The following is a 25,900-nucleotide window of genomic DNA, read 5'->3' on the forward strand; positions in this document are numbered from 1 at the left end:
TTGAATCTTTGGACTGTGGGAGGAAGCCGAAGTACCTGGAGAGAACACGCTAACCCCATTCAGAAAGGCCCCAGACTTGATTTGAAATACAGGACTGGCATAATTTCTGTCTGATATAAAAAAAAATCGTATCAACAGTGACAAGGAATTTCAATATATTCAAGAAGGAGCCACCAAGAGCTAGTATAAATATATCAGAGCTAGTATAAAACACAAAGACTTTCTTCATAAGTGTTCTAACAGTATTCCAGACATTGTCTGTGCTGTCCTAATTTCACAGAGATCCACTGGGAGAAAAGTCTGTGCCTTGACAGAGAGAGCAGCAGAGAAAAACAAAGAGAAACATGGAGAAGACCTACAGTATCTGCTCTGAGAAAAATCTACAAGAGCTGCTTCCCTCTTTTCTTCACCCTCAAGAGGCGATCAACTATGATAAATAGCCAGCAGGAAGAGTTGATGAAGACACGGAAACACCCACATAGAAATCATACATAAATCAGAGGGCCACAGATGATGCAGGCTGAGCTGAATGGAAAAGAACAAGGGGAGAAACAAATTGCTGGCACACTTGGGTCTAATCCAGGGGTCGGCAACCTGCGGCTCCGGAGACGCATGCGGCTCTTTAGTCCTTATAGTGCGGCTCCGCGTGGTTTGTGAAAATAAATTAGAAGTATTTAGCTTAAGTGTATTTTATTTATGTTAGTTCTTTTTTAACTTGTAGTTCTAAATTGGAAGATGATTGTGATATTGAAATATAAAAATACAATTATATTCTTTAATTTTTTCATCGCTCAAAATAAGCGTTACACTCATGGAAGTCGGTGTACGAAATGCCGTGCATTTATCGAGACTTTCAACTCCAGGTAGGCCAGTTATGGACCTTCGGATCCACATTATGTCACCAGCTGTTCTCCACCATGAACTGTATTAAAAACAAACACCGCTCACGCCTCACAGATGACAGCTTACAGTCCTGCGTAAAGATGAGGTTCAGGAGCAGAAGTTCCATTGTAAACATATCACGGCAGACCCGACGATGTTTGCATGAAAATGCTTTTCAGCATCTCCTTATTGACCACTTTTTACACACGATTGCTGTATACAGCCGGCTGCAGAGGCGGAGGCAGACATTTGATACACCCGGGGCTTAGCCCTAAAGGGTAGAATGCATGTGGGATTGTGGGGGGGGGGGATGACTGAGTTTTGAAACATGGACATATATATATATATATATATATATATATATATATCCAGAAGAGCGCATATATATATATCCAGAAGAGCTTCTTCCTGATATTGCTGTCATGTAGCGGTTCCGAATGACAGCAATTTCAGGAAGAAGGAACACGAGAAGCTGGAGAAATACCAAGGGCTCAGAGAAGAGCTTGAGAGGATGTGGAGGGTGAAGGTAACGGTGGTCCCCGATGTAATCGGAGCACTAGGTGCGGTGACTCCCAAGCTAGGCGAGTGGCTCCAGCAGATCCCGGGAACAACATCGGAGATCTCTGTCCAGAAGAGCGCAGTCCTGGGAACAGCTAAGATACTGCACAGGACCCTCAAGCTCCCAGGCCTCTGGTAGAGGACCCGAGCTTGAAGGATAAACCGCCCGCAGGGGCGTGCTGGGTGTTTTTATATATATATATATATATATATATATATATATATATATATATATATATATATATATATATATATATATATATATATATATGTCCATGTTTATACTGGACATATATATATATATATATATATCGGCTTTAAAACCAAGTTAACGCTGTAAGTACAAACATCACTAATGTCACACAACTTAGTTGTTCACACAAAGCATAAAGGTAAAAAACATTATATACAGTGTTATCTTCATTTTAGATGGCAAAATGTATTTTCGGCTCCCAGAGTTTTCGTTTGCGTGGAAACCGGGTTTAAATGGCTCTTTGGATGTGAAAGGTTGCTGACCCCTGGTCTAATCTATGTCACAGTCATTCCCCCACTGCCTGAGAGTCAGTGAGCCAATCAGGGGGCTTCAAACATAACTGCAACACCCACCCACACACCACCCCTCCAATCTATTTCATTTATGCTCAAAAGGCTGCAGTATGTGGACATGTTACATAGAGATCACTCTGAAGATTGCTTTTCAACTAGCCTAAACTGGTATGGAGTGCTGGATCTTCCACCCAATATTCAGTCACCCAGTTACCAGTTATACAGTTGTTGGCAATTATGCAAAATTACTCCACAAATATAGAGACCTAAGGAAGCAGCGGTTTCTTTCAAATGAAAGAGGTTCATCCTTTTCTAAAGACAAATACGGTTGGCGAATTTAACACATTTAATTGCAGTTATAGTTGATTGTCACTATATGTTCAAAGCCAAAAAAGAAGTCATAACCATGACAACAATGTCAGTCAATGTGTTGGTCACGCACCATGAGCTGGGTGTCAAAAAATGATTTTGTTTGGATTTAAATTCCAGATCAGTGAAATAAAGGCAAATGATCAAAGTCAAGGTGTTTTTGGAAGCTGCTTTGATTCAGTAAAAAAAAAAAGAAGGTTTGTTTCTTTTCTGTAAATATTTCTTTTAAATGGCCCAATGATAGTGCAAAATGTATTAATTTCACAATAAAGACTCTAAAATTGTGACAACTTTTCATTCTAAGTTCAAATCATGGTTTGGATTAAACCAGATAGAAAGGTTTAGAAAACTTTCTAAGAAGCCTTTAAATCAGACCTGAACGACGCCCATGCCACAGCCAGCATTTTGGTTCTCATGCTGGGCGGTCAGGGACAATTAAGAATTTAAATCTAAAAAATTTCTTGGATCAGATTCCTTGGATTTCATGGCTTTGTCTGTGCACTGAAATGGCAAATAAACTGGTTATTACTTAACCATATGCTTTACCTGACAACTCAAAGTGCTTTTTACAACTTGCCTAATTCACACAAGCAGTTTTTTCTTTGCTTATGTGCTTTCTATCTAACATTCACACTCAGATAAATGCATCAGAGAGCAACTTGGGGTTAATAGCTTGCCTGAGAATATCTGGCAAGCAGGCTGGAGACCCCCGGGATCAAACATCATTTCCTTTGGGATTAATAAAGCGTTCTGATTCTGACACCACAACCCTTCCAATTAGTACATGACCTGCTCTACGTCCTGAGCTACAGCTGACATGTGACAACGTGACATGCACTGTCAACTATGGGACCTTATATAGACATGTGTATACTTCCAAATCATGTCCAGTCAGCTTTAACACACATGGGCTCCAATCAAGTTGTAGAAATATTTGACAGATGATCGATCAGTTAAAACAGGCTGCACCTAATTTTGAGAGTAATGGCTGGGAATATTTCTTTAAATAATATTGTGAAATGACAAAAAGTTAAACACACAAAGCACTCTGAATACTTTCTATATGCACTGTATTATACACTTGGAGGTGTTGTGTAAGTCAGTGCTTTAAATTAACCAAATTGTTGATATGGATATTTAATTTTTAATTATGCTAATGAGGCTAATAGACTTGACTTCCTTCAAAATGTGAAAGATCCCACTAACTGTTTTAATCACAAACTGGATCTTGTGCTTACATATAGCTGAAATTGAAAATTTAACATCCATCTTTTGTCTGATCATTTTTGAAAACATTTAATTTCCCAATAATAGATTACACAGATACATGTTATTATAGTAGAGGTCTTTCTGAAAGTGTTGTAACTAAATAGCGAACTAACTGAAGAAGTGATCTCTCTACTATGATCTTCTTTATGCCATGTGCCAACACAATACAAAAGAGCTACCTAAATTTTACTCTCACCAAGGTTCATTGCCATCTTAATAGTTTACATTGTCACTTTATACAAGCCTGTATACTGTGGTTCCTCAGAAAAAGAAGGCAACTAATCAGAGATGCTTGACTCTTTGGTATAACTCACAAACATGGACCTCAAAGAAGAAGACATACAAAATAGAGAGGAAATGATACTGCACTCATTTCAAAGACCGGTTGGCCTGGAAAAATAGTTTGTTACTTTATAAAAATGCCCTCTGTAAAACTAGGACATCTTACTATTCATCAAATTGAGGAAAACAGGAGCACACTGTGCTGCAAGTCTTTAAAATGGATGATGTTACGAGAATGGTTCTCAGAACTGTTAATTTAATCCGAGCAAGTTTGAATCACCATCAGTTTGGTAGCTTTGTTAGTGATAAGAAGGCTGCCAAACTGATGGTCAAAGAGACTGGGCGGTTTACTAATCAAAAGTGACAACGAGTGAGTGAATTACAGGGTGCAGAATGGCTGTAGGATCATGCAAAAATGTTGCAAGGTCCCAATAAAGTTGCTATGCAGGAGTACAAGATTGGATTTTCCATAAACTCAATACTCAGATATTTATTGGTGCTAAAAATTAATATTGAATTAAATAACTCATTTGCAACCGTATTGATAACAACTGTGCCGTCTTTGCCTCCTCCAGCTGACACTTCACAGAGGAGCACTGCAGGCAGTCAGACACACAGCTCCTCCACTCACTAACTGAAGTAGTTAATATTAATAACGCAGGCATGACAGAGGTGCAAATGGTTGCAGTAAAGTGCCAAAGACAGTCAGCAGCATGAAGGTATGAATGCAACAGTCCAGGGGTGGGGGGTAGATGGGGGGAGGTAGTGAACAGAGTTATGTCTTCCGGCAGCCTGGTGAATGAAGCTGTTCAGCAGTTGAAGATGTTGATGCTGTTCTAGTGAGCTGAGCCTTGAATCTTCGGTACCTCCTCCCCGAAGGCAGGAGGCTGAAGAGGGAGTGTGAAGGGTGAGAGGGTAAGGGTGCTGATGATTTTGTGGGTATGAAAATGCCCATGAGGGAGGGTAGAGAGGCACCGATGACCTTGCTGGTTGTATTCATGTTTTGCAGTCTTCCAGCAGGAGGACATGCAGCCTCCGTACCACACAGTGATGCAGTTGGTGAGGACACTCTGAAGTCTCCTGCTATGATGATGAATCCATTTGGGTGTGCTGTCTGTTGTTCACTGATACCCTGGTAGAGCTCAATGAGTGCCTGTTCCTAATGCTGATAGTAGTGATGGGAGGGATGTAAACAGCAAAGAGGATAACCAATATAAATGACCTCAGCAGGTAGAAGGATCAGCACTTAATGATAATAAACTCTGTGTGACACACACACTGTCTGGGACCCTGGACATGGGGTGTCACCATCTCTCTCTGGCTCAGGTCTTTTCCTCTTCTCTGGTCCTAGCTATTAAAACAGGTAAGGCATAACTGGGTAACTGATCCCAGCTGCCCTGCCAGCCTCCCCAGCACTGCCCCAAAATCCACTGCATCACCCTTCCTCTGCAGCGGAGTCACAGACTACACCCTGCCACATACCCCACCAACCAACTTAGGTTGGGGAGCCATCAGTGAGCGGGACAAGAAATCAGCCCCGACCGTCAGCCTATTGACCACCACAAACTTAAAAGGCTGGAGAGTCAGATACCACCAGGTGATCTGGACATTGGCACCCTTCATGTGGTGCAGCTATTGCAGTGGAACATGATCCTAACAGAGGTTGAATGAGCATCCCAGGAGGTAATAACAAAGCGAGTCAACCATCCTCAGGATTGCCAGACACTTTGCATTCTGCTTTAAAGTTTACAGAGTAAAATCCAGACTAACCTGGTTACATTTTTGAGCAATGATAATGATTTTTACACTGTAAGTCAGCAACAGTTGCATGCTAGGACTCCATCAGCAGACTGCAGTATGTAAACTGCTCATGTTGCAAACTCACAGCTAAAAGTTGAATGTCCATAGAGACTTTCCTCCATGGTAAAAGGACTGCATCACCTTCCATTCACAAGCACTGGTTAAGCCATGTCCTCATACTTCTAATGTCTTACCAGCACCCACAGCTAACCCATCTTATTAATCAGACTCCACATTCCTCACAGAGGAAATATCAATGGAAGGTTTATTTTTGATGAGTGAATGGGTGAAGAGGGAGCTGAGTGTAAAAGCGAAGCTCTCAATTTACCGGTCGATCTACGTCCCTACCCTCACCTATGGCCACGAGCTGTGGGTAGTGACCGAAAGAACGAGATCGCGGATACAAGCGGCAGAAATGAGCTTCCTCCGAAGGGTGGCTGGCCTCTCCCTTAGAGATAGGGTGAGAAGTTCGGCCATCCGGGAGGGGCTCAGAGTAGAGCAGCTGCTGCTCCACATCGAAAGGAGCCAGCTGAGGTGGTTCGGGCATCTGACAAGGATGCCCCCTGGGCGCCTCCTGGGTGAGGTGTTCCAGGCATGTCCCACCGGGAGGAGGCCCCGGGGCAGACCCAGGACACGCTGGAGAGATTATATCTCTCGGCTGGCCTGGGAACGCCTTGGTATTCCCCCGGATAAGCTGGAGGAGGTGGCTGGGGAGAGGGAGGTCTGGGCCTCTTTGCTTAGGCTGCTGCCCCCGCGACCCGGCCTCGGATAAAACGGATGAGGATGGATGGATGGATGGAGGTTTATTTTTCACTTTGGCTATGCATCTACAACATCATCTTTTGAGTTCCTGCATTGGTCTTCAAAACACCACTGCTGAAGCCCAACCATGAAAACTGATAAATAAAAAAATCATGAAGATCATACAAAGGGAAAAGGCAAATTATGCCAATGGTTTATATAATCTGAGCCAGACAGATATAGAGCCTCAGAAAGACAAGATTAACCCATATCTATGAAGGAAAAACACAAAAACTATCTGCTGCAAGAAGGTGCCATTTACAAGGTGCCATGATTGAATATAAATTAAAATAGCTTACTTCATTAGGACAACAGCACTGAATCAGACACCGTTTGTTGTGCTTTTGGAGGAGCATGAGACTCAACATGGTGACATAGGCTACTAGATAGCTGTCGGGTTGCTCACGCTGGGCAAAGTGTTAAAAGTATGGGACATGAAAAAAAGCAAGGAAAGGCTGGTGGCGCGATCCCTGGTTGCTCCAGTCTGCCATATCACTGGGCAAGATAATAAAAAACGTGTGAATGTTGGTAGAAAGCACTCAAGTGTAAAAAAATGCTTTTGTGAATGACAAATGTTTTCTAACTTGCCTTGAATTCATGAGTAGAGCAGAAAAGCACTATATAAGAACCAGTCCATCCAAAGTGCAAAGTAAGGGTCTATTTGCACAAAAATAAAGATTAGTTACATGAATCCCACGCTTAGTTGGCTCACAGGCATCAAAGCTTTGAATCTCACTGTGAGTGCATTTATTCACACAACTGCAAAAGGCTACCTGTGATTAACATTTTTGTTTTAACACCTGCGCAACTGACCAGTATTGTTGTTTTTCATTTTCTCTTTAAAACATTTTACACTTGAACATTCACTTGTATATGTGAGATATGGCAATGCAAATGAAATTTGCCTACAAATGACTACTGAAGCTAATTTATAGCTGCTTCCTTGAGAGGAAATTGTATCTGTGAGGGAGAGGCAAAGAGGAAGACAGAGAGAGATTAGACAAGTTTGGGCCCTCTTACTGTATTATCAACATTTCATTAACAACTATATTACAATAAGAGCATCTTAAAACAGCAGGCGAAGGAATGCTGCAGATGGGAGGCACTTAAAAATATAATTTTACACATTCTCTTCATTCAGATATATATTACTAAATTTCTTTTGACCATTTTGGAAAATGTCATGAAATAGACATTTATTTAGTAACTAGAACTGAAAACTGTGGACATTTACAAAGCCAGGAATGATATTAGAGTTTAGGACAAAATGCCAAGATATCAGTGCCTCCTGGTTTAATTTTAATTATCGTTTTTCAAAAATGTGTCATCCTAGAGTCCCCTAAATCTATTATTAAAAAAATACTACTAGGTCACTAAACACCTTAATACATCCTTTGGCCTTTGCAGAAGTGCAGTCAGACTACATGCTAGTGTATTTTCATGTTAAATATACAGTACATACGTCAAGCATTTGAACGCACCAATTAAAACGGCGTAAATGTAAGGGTTGCTATGACAGACACTGCCCTAGTTTCCAGACTAAGTCTGTTAAATAAGGTTGCACACCTTCAGTTTACTGTCCTGCTCTTGACAGCCCTGCATATGTTCTTATTTATAGCACCATGAAATCTCCTTTTGCTAACAGAGATTAATGGTCTATTAGCAGTCTTGCATTTTACATGAAGTGATGAAAAATAGATACATCTTATTCTGTGCCTGGACATCAATGAAGAAACTTACAAGGGAGATTCATTTATGGCTCACTCATCAGAGCTCACTGAAAATAAATGGGCGTGACAGGCTTGCACAGGACAAGACAGTGTGGGTGGGAAATATCCTTCCATAATGAGATTCAATTTCACACAATGTCATAACTCCTGTCATGCTGGATGGGACAAGGCTATGAAATTTGAAGTCTAAATGGAAGTGGTACAGACAGCTCTGGAGAGAAAAACACTGTGCAGTGTTAACATGGGAGAAGGGGTGACCTTGGCTCAGGGGGTTGGGAAGCTCATCTGTAACCGGAAGGTTGCTGGTTCAATCCCCCTGCTCTCTGGTCGTTGTGTCCTTGGGCAAGACACTTTACCCTACTGGTGATGGCCAGAGGGGCCGATGACGCGATATGGCAGCCTCACTTCTGTCAGTCTGCCCCAGGGCAGCTGTGGCTACAACCGTAGCTGCCTCCACCAGTGTGTGAATGTGAGAGTGAATGAATAGTGGAATTGTAAAGCGCTTTGGGTGCCTAGAAAAGCGCTATATAAATGCAATCCATTATTTTTATAAACTGTAGAATTATATATACTAAAGATATTCATGTGATCACATACAAGGGAATCCAATCCAACTGAATTCTATTCATATACCACCAAATAACAACATCAACTGCCTCAAGGCAAATGAGTTATACAAAAAATTCATTGTACAGCCTGTCTTCCTTTAGGTTGTGTAATACTTACTACAATCTGAAAGTGTGTTTATAACTTCTAAGAAGATGCTATATCTATAACATAAAATATTAGAAAACTACATGAACACTTGCATGAGCAACTATGACACAGCCATACATTCACAGTAAATGTTAGTCATCCTCTTCCAGCGCTGCGTGAACTGTCCAATCCTTTCTCTGCCTGGGAACAATAAGTGGGCCCAGCAACTCAATCTGATGAATCCTATCTGAGTTAAAACATGGTCTCCCTCATCACTTGAGCTACTGCAGTCCAAAATCATTTAATTTATTGATCAATAGCCTCTTTTTCAGTATTACTGACGAACACTGAGGACAGGGAGGGAACCATTTGAACGGAAAAGCACAAAATTGAGTTTTTCTGTGAAAAGTTTTTGCTCAGTGGTGGAAAAAATAGTGTCTACACTTTGAATTAACACTAACATTAAATCCTTTCTTTACACCTTCCAAACAACATTATCTATCCTTATAATTACATCCTCCAGTCGGGTTTCAAAGTTTCAAAATTTTCAAAGAACCTGCAAATAGTATGTTGTACTAAGGTATATTACTGTCCATTCAACAGGATTGGAAAGAGCTATGTGGGCCAGTAAGCTCAAGCTTTCTTTGCTGATCTAACCGAGCAAAGATGCATAGAGAATGCCTCAGAGAAAAAGACAGAATTTAATAAACCAATATATGAAACAATGAGTGGAGGGAAAGGACTATCAGTATTTGAGGTGGAGTTTTTGAGTTGTTTAGTCTGGATTTACACTTTTAAAATCAATCTCCTCCAGAAACTCCAGACATGCAAACAGAGACAAAAACACCATCAGCACAAAACAGTATTTAAACAGTGTTCAAGCAACACATCACCAAGGTGTAATTTTACTAAAAACATGTCCTGGTTCACAGAATATTTTTTCACAGAAGCCAGGGCTTCAGTTTATCAAGTTAGGTCATCATTAGAAGCATGTTGTCTTTGCAGTTATTTATTTTTAGTTTTGGAAACTATTTTCGTTTTTTGTTTCTTCAATTGTATACAACTGAAGAAACAAAAAAAACAGTAGAAACTATGTATAGTAGAAACAGTAGAAACTATATATAGTTTCTACTGTTTGCTGCTGCCAAGACAATCCTTTCATTCCACATTTAAATTTTTCTATCAGGAAGTATATTTAGTAGTACTTTCCTTGAGAGCAGGGAAGTCATGTTTGTGTTGCACTTTGATTTCACCTAGGCTACGGGATAACGCTTTACACTATCAAAGTGGATTTGAAATCAATCAGCCAATCATATTGAACATCATCCTCTTCAGTTTTGCTCAGTTCAAATCACTCTCATGACCGAATATTTGAATAGCCTTATAGACTGTGAATCTCTTGCTCATGTTGACTGATGCTACTACAGAATAAAACTGATAACATCTCACCCAACTCCCATTTATAGATGCTAATGTTTATTAGTCCCTGTCCAGGACGTGTACATCCTCATCACTGAAAGAGTGGCCACTAAATAGACTGCAGAGTCCTGGCCTGATGAGGTAGCTCTTCTGTGTTGTGCCATTTGGTTGGTCAGAGGTGGATTGGTTTGGCCATTTTAACACATTAAAAGAAATTTTCACCATTTCACTATCTCTAAAAGAGAGAGAGAATATACCTGCTGCTCGGCCTGTGGCTTTTCATCAGACTCGGGGAACACGGTGCTGTTTTTTGTAGCCATCCATTATTGTCGGGTTTCATAAATGGCATAAATAAGACACTCTCATGACTCATCGAGTGACTCTACTGACCAGCCATTTGGTGGCATGCAGTCTGACGATGTCACATTTTAGTACCTTGGAACGCTTGGAACCCCAGGAGAGCAGGTACTAAAAAAGTACCTGGTACCAGGTACTTTTTTATTACCTGGTACCAGGTACTATGACCTAATGGAAAACCCTGAAACCTGTGGCAGGTAAGGGTACATCTGGCACCATCTTACAATGCTGTGATTGCAGCCATTCTCCAACTTTCTGAATGGTACTCATGGCCATTGATCCATTGATAAATGGTCTTTGATCAGTGGTTGTTGATCAGTGGTCATCACAATTTGCATATTAATGACCAAGAAACCGACCTTACAGCCTATTGTTCGCCAGTAGTGCTATTTTCAGACCTTTTGCAAATGTACCGCTTATGAGGTTGGGGAAACCTGCATTCAACTAAACTAAAGAACTAACTCGGATGAGTGATGAAACGTTTTTTCCACTGAAAATGCTACATCAATATGAACAGAATCAACACTTTGGGATTTCCTTACTTGGATGATTGAGCATGCTTCAAGACAAGCACAGGCAAACGTTTTTTAATTTTAACTGCATTTTCAAGTTTTCTTCCGACTGATAAAAAAACGTAAGAACCATTTCAACAACCACCAAACAGCTAAAATAACAAATGATTAAAGAGCAGGTAAACAGATTCTGCAAAATGGTGTAAATACAAAGCGAGGCTCCCACCATTCACCTGATATCAGGTGCTGAAAGAAGCCATCTGACAGATTCCCAAACTGTAGGTTTCATCACCCTCCAACCAAAATTCACTAAACCAGCAGCAAAAGAAGACCAAAACTACGCTTCACATTTGAAAAACATTGTAAGGAATTCCCTCTTACTTTGGCTCTCTTGCTTCCACCATGATATTGGCAAGACCCCAGATGCAGGCTATGCAAAGTACGTAGCTTTACATAGCAATGATACATAGCCCTAGCAAGACTCCTACACACTGGGGGACACTTAAAGACATAAAAATATAATGCAAAATACAATGATCAAGAAGAGTCTGGATCCCTTTATCAGTGCACAGTATATTGTTGTGTTATTTTTTTCCCCCAATAACTGTACTACAAGAAATTTCTGAGTCATTGCTTTGAATATGAATATTAAACAAGCAGGTACTGAAAAATAACAGAACAGGACAGTGTTTTAGTCTATAGTTTTAGTCAAAGCTGCTATTCAGATTTTCAAAAGTACATGTTGTCTTTAGCATTTAATATTTTAATAATTTATTTTAATATTTCTTGAATATCAACAGTGCGTTATTAGTGGAGGCCAAGAAAATACTGTTGAACTGAAGAAATGTACTTAAGCTGTTAAATTTAGCTGCACACAGTGCAATTCAGGCAGTCAGTTGCTGTAATACTTTTACATTTTGTGTGACATGTTTTTGAAAGTTGAGGTTTGATTTTTGTTCAGGTAAAAAAGATTACAAAACTGAGTGTTAAATACTGATTTTTGCTAAAGTAAAAAAGTGACTCTCTACTTTAAAGTGGCTCTCCTTTTAAGTTATGTTAGCTTATTTCCATGGGAGACATAAATGAAAATGAATGAAAAGTTCAAGTATATATATATATGTGTGTGTGTGTGTGTGTGTGTGTGTGTGTGTGTGTGTGTGTGTGTGTGTGTGTGTGTGTGTGTATTTGTGTTCGATGCACAACCTCATAAAAAAGTCATAAAACAAGATTGAAACATCTTCATCACTGCTGCATGCTGTGCCTGAATCTATGTTCATGCTTTGCAACAAGCATGAAACTGTCATTTGTACTTTTTTTTCAGCTTAAACTTTCAGCGTGAAGGAAGAACACGTTCAGTGATTCAGACTTACCTTGATATCTGACAAGGACTGCTCCAGCCTGAGGATTGATGCTGTGGAAGCGGATGGAGATCTGATTGCTGTGACTTCTTACTACCAAACCCCTCATTAGAATGGACTCGTTGGCCAGCACTGTGTTCTCGCTGTTTAGAACATCTTCAAAGATCACTTTGTCTCCTTCAGAAAGATTCACATTCATCACCTGACAAAAAAGGAGTACAGATTATATTGTTTGCACATGAAAATAATACTAGAAAAATCCACGTTCTGTGTCATTCTGTGAACTTTCCTAGAGAATGTTGGCTGTAGAGAGAATTTTCTAAGTTTCCGATACCACCACCATCTTTGATGTTTTTTGTTTGTTTGTTTGGTTTTTTTTTAAATGAAATGCTATGTTTTATACAAGATGCAATGGGATGCTAACTTTCCAAGAAGTTCAACTTTTGTCACAGAAAAAGTTGCAGAATATTTTTCTATGAGTCTTTAGAATCTTTAAGATGTGAATGTGAATGAATTTGTGTTGTTTTTGGTCAGCAGTGGTTTTTTGCCTTGGAACTCTTCCATGGACGCCATTTTTGCCCAGGCTCGTTGTTATTGTTCGATCATAAACAGTGACCCTAACTGAGGCAAGTAAGGCCTGCAGTTCTTCAGATGTTGTTGTATTTTTTATGACCTCCTGAATTAGTCATTGATGCGCTCTTGGTGTGATTTTGATAGGCCAGCTACTCCTCAGAAGTTAGATAGTTATAAATAAAGTTATAGATAGTTGATGTAGTTTCTTATCTCTTTCTTTAGATCATGGGATAGTGTATTGACCTACTTCACTTTGTCAGACAGGTTCTATTTGAGGGATCTTAGTAGATCTGGCAGCAATCAGGTCTAGCTGTGGCTAGTGAAATCGAATTCAGTTTTACAAAAAATGTTAATTACACGGTTAAATAAAGAGGTAATCTTAAAACATGAACCTCCACCAGGGAAGTTCACTCTCTTGGCAGCATTTACATTTAAGGGAATAGTATTGCATTTTGTATATATTCATTTTGTTTTCTCTGTTTTTTTAAAACATAGTTTAAGATGTTTGTAGTGCAGTAAAAGTCAGATTAGTGCAGCACAACAGTTTATTTAGATTACGCAAACATTATGTATGAGTAGGTAATGGATTACAGTTACTGATTTGTAAATAACTGGACATGAATAAGTTGAGCTTAGTTCTAACCACCTAGGTCAGCTTAGTGATATTTAGAATCCCTATATACCATTTCTTTTGCCTATATGTTGTCAATACAAATAATGTCAGTAGCAAACATAGCTTCAAATAGCTCTCTATAGCATTATTATGACTTTGACTTCAGAGCAATTATTAGCATTTAACCCTTTAAGACCTACCATAGAACCAAGTTCGCCAGAGCTTATATTATATTTTTACATGCTGTGGAGCCATTTTTGGGAGCATTTCAAGTTGCTATACATCAATACAACCATTATAGCCCAAACTTTAATAATATGTCTGCATTAGGTGCATAGTAATTACATAAATTGCAAAAAAGTGCAATAAACTACAAAAAAATTGAAAATCGTTTTTGTTTTTTTAACATATATTTCTAGTTAGAGAAATTTAAGAGGCTTATCCCTCAAAACTGTAAATACAAAAAAGTTACACAAACTAGTTTCCCACCACAGGAAATTTATTTTGAGTGTCTTCATAGTTTTATTTTTGAAATACACCAATTTTTATATACTGCAGGAAAAACGAAAATAAATATTATAGTGCAAATTTGCAAAATAACAGCATATGCATCAAAATAAACTATTTCCAGCAGTGCAATATGAGTCTTAAGCATCCCAGAAACGACACAGAAAGTCATAAAGTCAAACATAACTTTTTAAAACACATAACAAGTAAAACACAAGCTCATAAGGCCCCGATCGTAAAAAACTACATTTCCGCAAAATGACGTCACTTCCGGTTTCGGGCAGGTCATGCGGTCATGTGATAGTTCGCGCTGATGGACGTAGGAAGTGTTACAAACAGCTGATGGATCGGCGAAGCGTGTTTCTGGAATATCATGTTTTTGTTGCTGCAAGTGATTTTTATGCAGTTTTTGCAAAGCTATATGTGGAAGGAAACTGTGACCTAGGACAAGCTGATGGCATAAGATGTAAGTACAACTCCTCCAGTTTCATATGCAAAAAAAATTATTGCGCTAGCTTACTTGGTTGCAGAGCTACCGGGATTTAAAAATAGTTACGCAAAACAGAGCGTGCCCGCTCCGATCGGCTGTAAAGGGTTAAGGAGACATCAAAGCTCAAAAGTGACAAATTAAATTTTTGTTATTAATAACCGTTATTATTGTTTTATTTCACAGTGGCTTTCACAAACAAAATAATACATTAATACTAATACTTTAGTTGTTTTTAATATGAAATAAATCTCGTTCACTTTGAGTTCATTGAACAAACGTGGATGTTGGTTTTTAAGTTGCTTCACTAAATAAGAAATATTTTTCCCTTGAAGAAGCATTGTTCCCCTGAAGCATTGTTTGTGTTTTACCTTTTGTGAATTAATCATCAATTATAATCATTATTAACAAACAAGGACCCTTGCATTTTCAGAATTTTGCTATTGAATGGTACCATAAGCATCAGTTCTAGATGCATCCCTACTGTTGACCGTCATGGACTTCCCTCTGCAGTTACCTGACTTCAACAACAATAAACAATTACGGGGGAACATTGTTAGTTTCAACCAGGAATGCCCAATACAGAAAGGCCTGGAACCGGATCTCTGTTTAAAAAGTCTTGGACTCTGATCCAGTGATTATTACCCAGTAGGCAAACGGAGCTTGGATACAGCTGAGAAGAGGACTCGCCCAGCTCTAACTGCTTTTCAGTCTCCGAATGTTGATACTGCCTGCTCTGAATGCATGCTTGCCAGAGATGCCTTGCAGTCAAGCATGAATCTTCAGTCACATCCATTATCAGCAGCTCTCATCCAAATCCGTGCTCTGCATAACTAACTGGGTTAACTTATAGTGGCCTGGAAAATACCCCCCAAGGATCTGTTTATTATAAAGGTTTTTACTTTTGCTGTTTCACAAATGATTAAAAAGGGAATCGCAACAATTTGGACTTTTTGAGTACAGGATATTTTACTAAAGCAATTTAGCAGAAACAAAGCAAAACCCAAGTCCGTATGTGTGTTCCAATTAAGGTCCTCGTTGATATAAACACCGAGGTATTTAAAATTAGAGACTTTCTCCACAGGGTTTCCATTGATCTGAATTGGGGTGTGAGTTTTCTCGCCTCTCTGTCTCCTAAAATCATCACCATCTCCTTTGTTTTGCTGATATTCATGGAGAGGTGGTTTGCCACACACCACTTTGCTAATCCGTCCACCTCGCTTCGGTAGGCCCTCTCGTCATTCCCGGAGATGAGTCCTACCACCACTGTGTCGTCAGCGAACTTCACAATGGAGTTAGTGGGGTATCTGGCCGTGCAGTCCGCGGTGTAGAGGGAATAAAGAAGAGGGCTAAGCACACATCCCTGGGGGGCCCCTATGTTCAGTGAAAGGGTATGAGAGTACACATCCCCTATTCTCACCGACTGTGGTCTCGCAGTCAAAAAGCTGTGAATCCACCTGCACAAGGATGTGCTGAATCCCAGATCCCAGCTTATCCGTAAGGATGTGGGGCACTATGGTGTTGAACGCTGAGCTGTAGTCTATAAACAGCATTCTCACATAGTTCCCACGTCCCTCATCTAGATGGCTCAGTGTGGTGTGCAGGACCTGTGCTACAGCATCTCCAGTGGATCTATTTGTCCGGTATGCAAACTGCAATGAGTCCAAGTCGGGAGGGAGGAAAGAACTAATAAAGGGTTTCATGAGCCTCTCAAAACATTTCATCACTACAGATGTTAGGGCCACTGGGCGATAATCATTTAGGCTGGCTGGGCGGGTGTTCTTAGGGATCGGAACAATCACTGATGTTTTAAAGCAGGTGGGGACTACCTGCTGGGCCAGGGAGGCATTGAAGATGTTAGTGAAAACTGTAGTTAGCTGATCTGCACATACTCTTAGCACACGTCCCGGTATGCTATCTGGTCCCGCTGCCTTCCTGCAGTTGGTTGCCCTCAGAGCTCTCCTCATGTCATGCTCAGAGAGTATCAGTGGTGCTGGTTCAGCAGCGGGGGCGTGTGCAGGGCTCTGAGATTGAAACTGAGGTGCCTCAAAACGCGCAAAAAAAGCATTGAGTTCGTCAGCTAACTCCGGTTTCGTACATCTCACCGTGCTGGGTTTATAATCTGTGATTGTTCGTAGCCCGTCCCATATACGTCGGGAGTCGCCATATTGGAAATGCGACTCCACCTTGTCCTTGTAACGCCTTTTAGCCGCTTTCACAGTCTTCCTTAAACCATAAGAAGCTGCTTTATAGTTGGTCATATCGCCCGATGTGAGCCCCATATTGTAGGCCGTGGTCCGTGCTTTGAGAGCTTTGAGAGCTCTCCTGACAGTAGAGTCAACCCAAGGTTTTTGATTGGGAAAGGTCCGAATTGTAGTCGAGGGGATGATGGTATCCACTAGCATTCCAATGAAGCTAATCGCTGTGTCCGCAAACTCGTCAATGTTTGCGGAAGTATCCTGGAATACGTCCCAGTCTACATCACCGAGTACGTCCTGCAGCGTCGCCTCTGATTGGACAGTCCAACGTTTGACCTCTCGCGTCACCGGAGCTTCCTGATGAAGCCTTTGTTTATATTCCGGGGCGAGTAAAATGGCGGCGTGGTCCGATTTCCCAAAAGCCGGTAGGGAGATGGCTTTGTAGCCGCCTTTAAATGGACTGAAGCAGTGGTCCAGTGTGTTGTTTCCCCTGGTGGGACAGGTAACATGCTGGTGAAAATTAGGCATGACCTGTTTTAATTTAGCCCTATTAAAATCCCCCGCCACTATGAGGGCGGCATCTGGATGTTTAGCCTGGTGGCCGCTCAGCACATCATGGAGGTCCAATAGCGCCTTGTTGTTATCCGCTTGTGGCGGGATGTAAATCGCAGAGATAATCACAGCCGTGAACTCCCGAGGGAGGTAAAATGGCCGACAGAGGATGGTGAGAAGCTCCAGATGGGGTGAGCATGACCGGGACAGGACCGTGATATTCTGAGGGTTACACCATCTGTTATTAACCATAAAACAAACCCCACCGCCCCGCAGTTTACCGGATTCCGCAGTTCTGTCCGAGCGGAAAATAGAAAATGATTCCGCCGGGGTTATCGCATGGTCCGGCACAGAGCTGGTCAGCCAGGTTTCGGTCAGGCAGAAGATGTTGCAGTCCCTGATGTCTCGCTGGTACCTGGTTCTCGCCCTGATGTCGTCCAGCTTGTTCTCAAGTGACTGGACATTAGCTAGCAATATGCTAGGCAGTGGAGGGCGGTATGCTCTGGTACGCAGCCTGTTCCGGACCCCTGCTCTTCTACCTCTGTATCGCCGTCTCCTTTGTCTCCAACATCCTCTGGAGTCATTGTTCTCGTCGCGGAGGATCTCTTCCGGCCACAACGTTGTGTCCAGTAAACCCGTAGCAGAGGTGAGTGAAAAGTGTTGTCCTATATCCAAAAGTGTGCCAAAGTCATATTGAGTCCGGCCTAGTGCAACACGAGCAAAAAAAACAATAAAAAACATAAATAAAACGAAATAAAAGCACAGTCGTCGCAGAGCTGCCAGGGCGGCAGCCGAACTCAACGGCGCCATCTTGATTACATGAATTACATCCTATAAACTGATGCTGGTTTCTAATGTTAATCCTGGAAGGAGAGAAGTTCGAAGAAAGAATGCGCATGCCTTGGCCACTACAGATTTATCTCTGATTGGTGTAGTTATACTACTCCAACGGGAAGGCAGTCAAATCCTTGGAAGTTGCAATCCAGTGGGAAATAGCCAAATTCTTGGAAATTATAATCCAACACAGCAAAAATGAGTAGAGAAAAAGACAAAAATTATAAATCCAGTTTGTTGGTCCAAAGTGTTTGGGCAGTGGTTGCTCCACTGTTTCTTACTGTATTATACAACTATGAATTCCCAGAGTCAGATCTTTAAATGATGCTCTCCTACTCATTGCACGGAACAAGAGGAAGAACCCCAATGTTCCTGTTTTATACTCATGTGCCCATATGCATCACCTCCTCTTTTACCTCCTTCATGTTCACCATCATGCAATTACTTACTGCACATAATGTCCTCCTGTATATATCCACTTAATGTATATAATGTTCTCTCTCTCTTTTTGCACAGTTGAGGAGCGTGTCAGGATACATTTCACTGCGTGTTGTACTCGTATAACTATGCATGTGAAAAATAAAGAATCTTGAATCTTGAATATGATTATGACATATAAATCCTCTTTTAAGACACACCTTTGTCAACAAGCTTCTTCTCTCTGTTTTTCACATTTCATATACATGATTTAAAGCAAAGTTCAAACATTAAAATCACTTAATTACCGTGGTTACATTTTCTTCTTTTCTATGTTGTACTTTAACATTTGTATTTGTATTTGTATTTGTATTTATTTGTATTTGTTTATTTATTGTCATTGTCAAGAACAATGAAATTGCGTTTGGGGCTTCCATACAACCCAAAAAAAAGAAGATTAACTGCATCACATGTGAATGTTCAGTCCCATATGAATATACAGGGTGGGCCATTTATATGGATACACCGTAATAACATGGGAATGGTTGGTGATATTAAAGTCCTGTTTGTGGCACATTGGTATATGTGAGGGGGCAAACTCCTCAAGATGGGTGGTGAATGACCATGGTGGCCATTTAGAAGTCGGCCATCTTGGATACAACTTTTGTTTTTCCAATAGGAAGAGGGCCATGTGACACATCAAACTTATTGGTAATGTCACAAGAAAAACAATGGTGTGCTTGGTTTCAACGTAACTTCATTCTTTCATGAGTTATTTACAAGTTTCTGACCACTTATAAAATGTGTTCAATGTGCTGCCCATTGTGTTGGATTGTCAATGCAACCCTCTTCTCACACTCTTCACACACTGATAGCAACACCGCAGGAGAAATGCCAGCACAGGCATCCGGTATCCGTAGTTTCAGGTGCTGCACATCTCGTATCTTCACACCATAGACAATTGCCTTCAGATGACCCCAAAGATAAAAGTCTAAGGGGGTCAGATCGGGAGACCTTGGGGGCCATTCAACTGGCCCATGACGACCAATCCACTTTCCAGGAAACTGTTCATCTAGGAATGCTCGGGCCTGGCACCCATAATGTGGTGGTGCACCATCTTGCTGGAAAAACTCAGGGAACGTGCCAGCTTCAGTGCATAAAGAGGGAAACACATCATCATGTAGCAATTTCAAATATCCAGTGGCCTTGAGGTTTCCATTGATGAAGAATGGACCCACTATCGTTGTACCCCATATACCACACCAAACCATCACTTTTGTTGTTCCAACAGTCTTGGAGGGACCCATCCAATGTGGGTTAGTGTCAGACCAATAGCGGTGGTTTTGTTTGTTAACTTCACCATTCACATAAAAGTTTGCCTCATCACTGAACAAAATCTTCTGCGTGAACTGAGGGTCCTGTTCCAATTTTTGTTTTGCCCATTCTGCAAATTCTGTGCGCCAATCTGGGTCATCCTCGCTGAGATGCTGCAGTAGCTGGAGTTTGTAAGGGTGCCATTTGTGAGTAGCTAATATCTGCCGAAGGAATGTTCGATGCCACTAATGCCACTCTACAGTGATTTAGACTAACAAGCAGGGTGCTTGTTAGTCTAAATGTGTTAGCAATGTCTTAATCCAACATGTAATTTAATCAGACTAAATCAGATTAAATCAGATTAAAAGTATTACAAATCATTATAAGTATTACAACACCCTTATTAAGATAAACTTTCGGATTTCTAAAATATTAGCTTTGAATTGTCAGTCACGCTATTCAGCAGACTACATTTATTATACCAACATTTAACAAGCTGTAGAACATTTTACAAGAAATTAAAAAGTTATTATGTTTTGCAGAAACAAATTTTCTGTGATGTAAATATCTAATAATTCATGCATCTTTTCTAGTTTTATGTTTTATTTTGAAGTTTACTTGAGTTTCATTTCCTATGAGGATTGTGAAATTATTATTATTATTATTATTATTATTATTATTATTATTATTATTATTATTATGGGTAATTTCTAAAGTGCCATAGAGGCTATGGACAGTTTTTCAGAGGTAGAGTCATTATTGTTGCCATACAGCATACTGTCATCTAGTGACGGAGCAAACTGGAGAACTTACCTGTTTCAGATCAGATGACGAAATGGTCCTTTTATGAAAAGACTTTATGGCACAAAAGTGCTAGCCTTCACAGATTAGTTTGAATTTAGAAGCTACTTGAAAGCTGTGATAGAGAGGTTATAAAAGGAACATTTAAAAGCCTGTTTGCACTTAAACTATCATTAATTTCCTGGTAAAAAAGAGAATTGAAGACAAACTCTGACTTTCAGTTTTGTTATATAAATGCTGTCTTTGTCAAATCTAGCACAGTATCAGACATTTTATTATATTAACATTAAAATATCAGCATGTATCGGAAGAAACTTGATCAGATGTCTGCTTTGAATATTGTTCAAGAACAAATCAAACGTAAGAAACACAGGAAAAGTTTAAAGGACAGTATAGAGAGAGCTCAGTGATAATGCTTTAGATAAGCTTGTCTCTTTCAGTGAAAGCATGTATGGTGACACAAAAAAGTGTCACTTGTAACTTTTTCATCACAGCAGGTATATCTTTAGGAGGCATCCTATTTTTTTTGCAGTTTTCTATAGATCATATCAACCACATCACCTCATACCTAACTAAGAGATGAATCCACAGCTTTCCTTAGAAAAGCTGCCAAGGTAGGTTTGTGGGCTGGATATCCACTCAGAGGAGTGGTCAGCATGTTCACATCAAAGTATGAACATCAAACTGGACTTAAGACTTCTAAGTACAGAACAACACTAAAAATGTTGACATACTTACAGTATAATATACATTTAACACATTAACATGTACAAACGCAAAGTCTGGACTTTAAATCAAATCAAGATGTTTAGAATTGACCTTAAACAGGTTGTTTGTGCCTGGAAAACCATCTTATGTGGCTGAATTAAAAAAAAATTCCACAAATGATAGTGTGCCAAAAGTCCTTAAAAGCAATGTGAAAAAATTATTCACAGTTATTGCAAATGCTGATAACAACTAGTTATTAGGGTTAGAGAGCATGTGTGTTTTTACACACAGGGACAGCCACGTTTAGATTTTTTGTCCTTAATGAATAAAATCATCCTTTAAGTATTCTCTCTGGTTTATTATCTAAAACATATTAGTGCAAGTATGACAAATACTTCACTGCACTATGAGTACAGAAGGAACCTATCCAGCTCAAGACAGCACCAATGACTCCACAAGCTCAATAGCCTCTATGGTATGCCTGTGTATAACAAGTCATAAAGCACAGTTAATGAACTCATGGACACAACAGGATCAGGAAAATAGTGTGCTGAACAGAGGGCATCACCAAGTAATCACATTATGCCTACAGCAGAGTGATAATAAAACACTTGGGAGACATAATCTAATTTGTCCTGGCTTAAGTCCAGTTTCTGTAAAACAATCTCACGAACATAATCATAAGTGGTGAACCCAGATCTGGAAAAAGCATAAGGCCTTGTCAGCATAATGGATGACATTGTTTTCAAATCTGTATCGCAAACTATTATCTAAGATCTGTCAAACAGTCCCCTCAGTAAAATCTGTGGAAAACTACAGCAGTGGTTTTGGAGTGTTGTGCTGTAGTCTGCTGATGCTGTTATTCTGCTGTCCTGTTCATTAGTCTCATGCTTTTTTTAGACTAAGCAAAAAAATAAAAAATAAATAAAACTTATATAGAGATAGAGCATCCCATCTGCTGCTGTGTTTATTGATCAATTTATATTCTTGGATTTAGTGTTATTCCTGGTTTTGGTTCTCCTTATTGTGTGTATATCCTTAGCTTCTAGTCTTTAGGTTTCTGCTACTGTGCCTTCCTGTGTTACACTTTTAATGTCAAGTCACCACTGTTTCAATGTTTGTGCACCTCCTGTGTTTCCCCCACTCAGTCATGTCTCAGTGCCATGTCTTTGTGAATGTCTCTTGTTTCCTGTTTTACTTTGATAGTCTTGCATCTTATTTTCAGTTTTGCTTCCTCTTGGTCACTTGTATGTGATCCCCGCTGTGCTCTCCTCCTGGGTCATTCCCTGGTTATGTCACGGCTGCACAGCAGTCGTGTGGTGAATTGAGTAAAGGATCCAAGATGCAGGCACTGACTGGGGTGCGAGTGAATATTTATTGCAGAGGTGATAAGGGGACAAAAACAGGAGGAGCAGAGCGGGGAGTAAACCAACCTAAACTGGGGAAAACTAAAGAACTCAACTTAAACCAAACACGCACAGGGGGAGGAACAAAATACACAATGAAAGATGGCGGAGAGACGCAGACTAAACACCAGGTTACACAGAATGATGCAGACGGACACGGAGTTAAACAGACAGAGAGCACAGGAAAACACAGGGCTTAAATACACGGGGAGTAATCAGGGAATGGGCCACAGGAGGGAGACACAGCTGGGAGCAATAAGGCTAACGAGACAGGGGAGAGGTAAAACTGAACACACTGACATGAGACATGAACTTTCAGAATAAAACAGGAAACTAACAGACACAGAGAATCAGACAGGACACTGAACATGACAGGCAGACTCATGAGCAGACACAATAACACCATGGACAGACAGAGGGAACACAGAGAAGTGGGAGCAGGCAGGCAAAGAACAGAAACCTAACAAATGGCAAAATCACAACAGAATACACACTCGGAATGAACAAAAGCATAAGAAAACACAAAACACTGAGTCCTCAGACTCAGGACCATGACAGGTTATCCCTCTGTGTAGTTAGGTCCTTTGTCTTCCTCTGTTTCTTGCCCGATCGTCCTGCTAACCTCCCTTGCGTCTCCATGAGGTATTTCCAGGTTTAGGTTTTCCCAGTTTAGGTTTTTGTTAGTTCCAGTCCTGTTTCTGTTTGTTTTCGGCCGCCAAAAAATGGCTCACGTTCTGTTCAAGTTCCATTCTTTCTCCAGTGCTTGCGTTTGGGTTGTACCACTCTTTCCACTCCACACGTCTGCCAGCTAAGACGTGACAGAACGATCCAGCCACACCATGAACCCAGCAGAGCTGGAGGCTCAGGAGACGCGGTCCAGCCTCCTGTTTCATTGGCTGGAGGATCTGAAGAGCTTGTCCAGCCATCTTCCTCATTCGCTGGAGGGTCAGGAGGCTCATTTAATTTAGCGCAACATGTTAATACATGATGGTAGATCTGCTTTCCCCATCTCTGAACCCAAATGCATTGTTACTGACACAGATTTACAGTTGGTGTTGCCTTGAATTCAAGTAACTAACTTAAGTAAGTTTGTTAATTGGTTTAATAGTGTATTTTCATCAGTTCTCAGTAGCGTAGCCCTATTACAAGTCAGATTAGCTCCAGTGATCCAATCCAAGGTTCTTCCTTGTTCTTCCTCCATAATACTGCTCAGTTTTTATTTCAGTCTTCTTGTCACGATCCTGGGTACTTTGACCCAGCGTTTTGAGTTTTAGTTTATTTTGATGTTTATGGTTTATGTTTAAGTTCATTAAGTTATTCAAGTTCATTTGTTATTAGATCCCCCTTGTGTTTTCAAACCCTGTGTTAAGTCTTCCTTGTCCTTCATGTGTTTCATGTCTGCGTTTCATTATGTTTCCTGATTTATTTTGAAGAGGTCCTGTGTTCCTATGTTCAGTGTTTTTAGTTTTACTCTCCCCTTGTGACGTTGTTATGTTCACGTGTGTCAGCTGTTTCCCCATGTGTTCCCACTTCCCTCATTAGCAGAGATGGGCAGACGCGTTACTGTAATCCAATTACTTTTTTCAAGTAACAAATAAAGTAAGGGATTACTATTGCAAAAACGGTAATTAGATTACCGTTACTTTCCCGTAGGAACACTGCGTCTCATGACAGTGACGTAAGCAAGTGCTACGTTCGTGACAACAGCTGTGTGCAGATCAACAATGGATCATATATCAAGCGCAGGAGAAAGTATGAGCGTGCAGCGTTTAAAGCGTGGAAGTACTGACCTTACTTTAAGTTTGATTCCATAAAAAGTGACAAAAACATTAGTGTCCGTTGTGCGTGGGAAGAAAACTTCTTTTTACAGCGAAAAAACCCCCCTAAAGTTCCAAGCTAGCACCGAGTGCGCTACAACGTAATGGAAAATTCACAGAGAAACGCACGGATTCTTCAACTGACCGCGGCACACCTGCACCAGGGTAAACCTCCGCCTACCCTACTCCTGCTTTACAGGTGAAAATAGAGCAAAAGGACCGCTAGTCTTTGATTTTATTTATTTTCTGCTGTGTTTTACTTGCATCTATTTGAAACAGTGAGTGTAAACAAAAAAAATTATTTTATGTGCTGGAATGTGCAGAAAATAGGTTTAAATATTAAACAAATTTCTTCCAGTCAGAGAATGTTGCATATAATTAAGTTTTTGCTTGATGCATAAAGTTAAAAGATTAAAACTAATAAAACAAATTTAAAAAAGAGACTTTTCCATTTGATTACATTTTGTATGATGGATTATTCAGAAAAAGTAGAATTGGGCTGAAAGATCTATCGCTCTATCACCTATTCAGGTTGTAAATCGTGTTTTTAAAAAGTAACTAAGTAACTAAGTAATTAATTACTTTTGAAAATAAGTAATCAGTAAAGTAACAGGATTACTTTTTGGGGAAGTACTCAGTAATTAGTTACTGATTACTTCTTTCAAGTAACTTGACCAACACTGCTCATTAGCCTCCTGTGTGTATTTAGTGCGTGTGTTTTCAGTCATTCCTTGTCAGGTCGTCTGCTGTGTTCACGTCATGCATCCAGGTTTTTTCCATGTTTCCATGCCAGGTTCCATGTGTAAAGTTTTTCCATGCTTTAATCTTAGCTCACCCAGTTCAGTTTATTGTTTAGTTTCACCTTTGCCTTTTGTTTTGTACTTCTTTGCCAGCCCTTAATAAACGGCTCATTTTTGTTATTCCACGTCACGTTTCACAATCTGTTTTGGGTTATTTGAGTCCTTTTTCGCAACACATACAGTCTGGCAGGGGCAGACTGTGACACTTCTGATGACTGTGAAGAACTTTTTTGTTCATTCGGCTGGAAATATTAATGGTATCAGGTCACAGTCTGAGGATGTGTTTGGACATTT

The 25,900-nt window shown here is 40.3% G+C and overlaps 1 protein-coding gene across 3 annotated transcripts in view; it reads right to left on the reverse strand.

Annotated features, from left to right (window-relative positions):
- The window catches only part of sez6b (seizure related 6 homolog b), a 233,226-nt gene that overhangs the window by 45,512 nt on the left and 161,814 nt on the right, over window positions 1-25,900 (reverse strand). For all 3 annotated transcript variants that reach the window (XM_026192832.1, XM_026192831.1, XM_026192833.1), the window contains one exon: window positions 12,592-12,781. In XM_026192832.1, the coding sequence (XP_026048617.1) occupies window positions 12,592-12,781 (190 nt within the window). The remainder of the gene's footprint in view (window positions 1-12,591; window positions 12,782-25,900) is intronic.

The sequence above is a fragment of the Astatotilapia calliptera genome, chromosome 14 (assembly GCF_900246225.1).
Source record: "Astatotilapia calliptera chromosome 14, fAstCal1.2, whole genome shotgun sequence".
Classification (NCBI taxonomy): Eukaryota; Metazoa; Chordata; class Actinopteri; order Cichliformes; family Cichlidae; genus Astatotilapia; species Astatotilapia calliptera.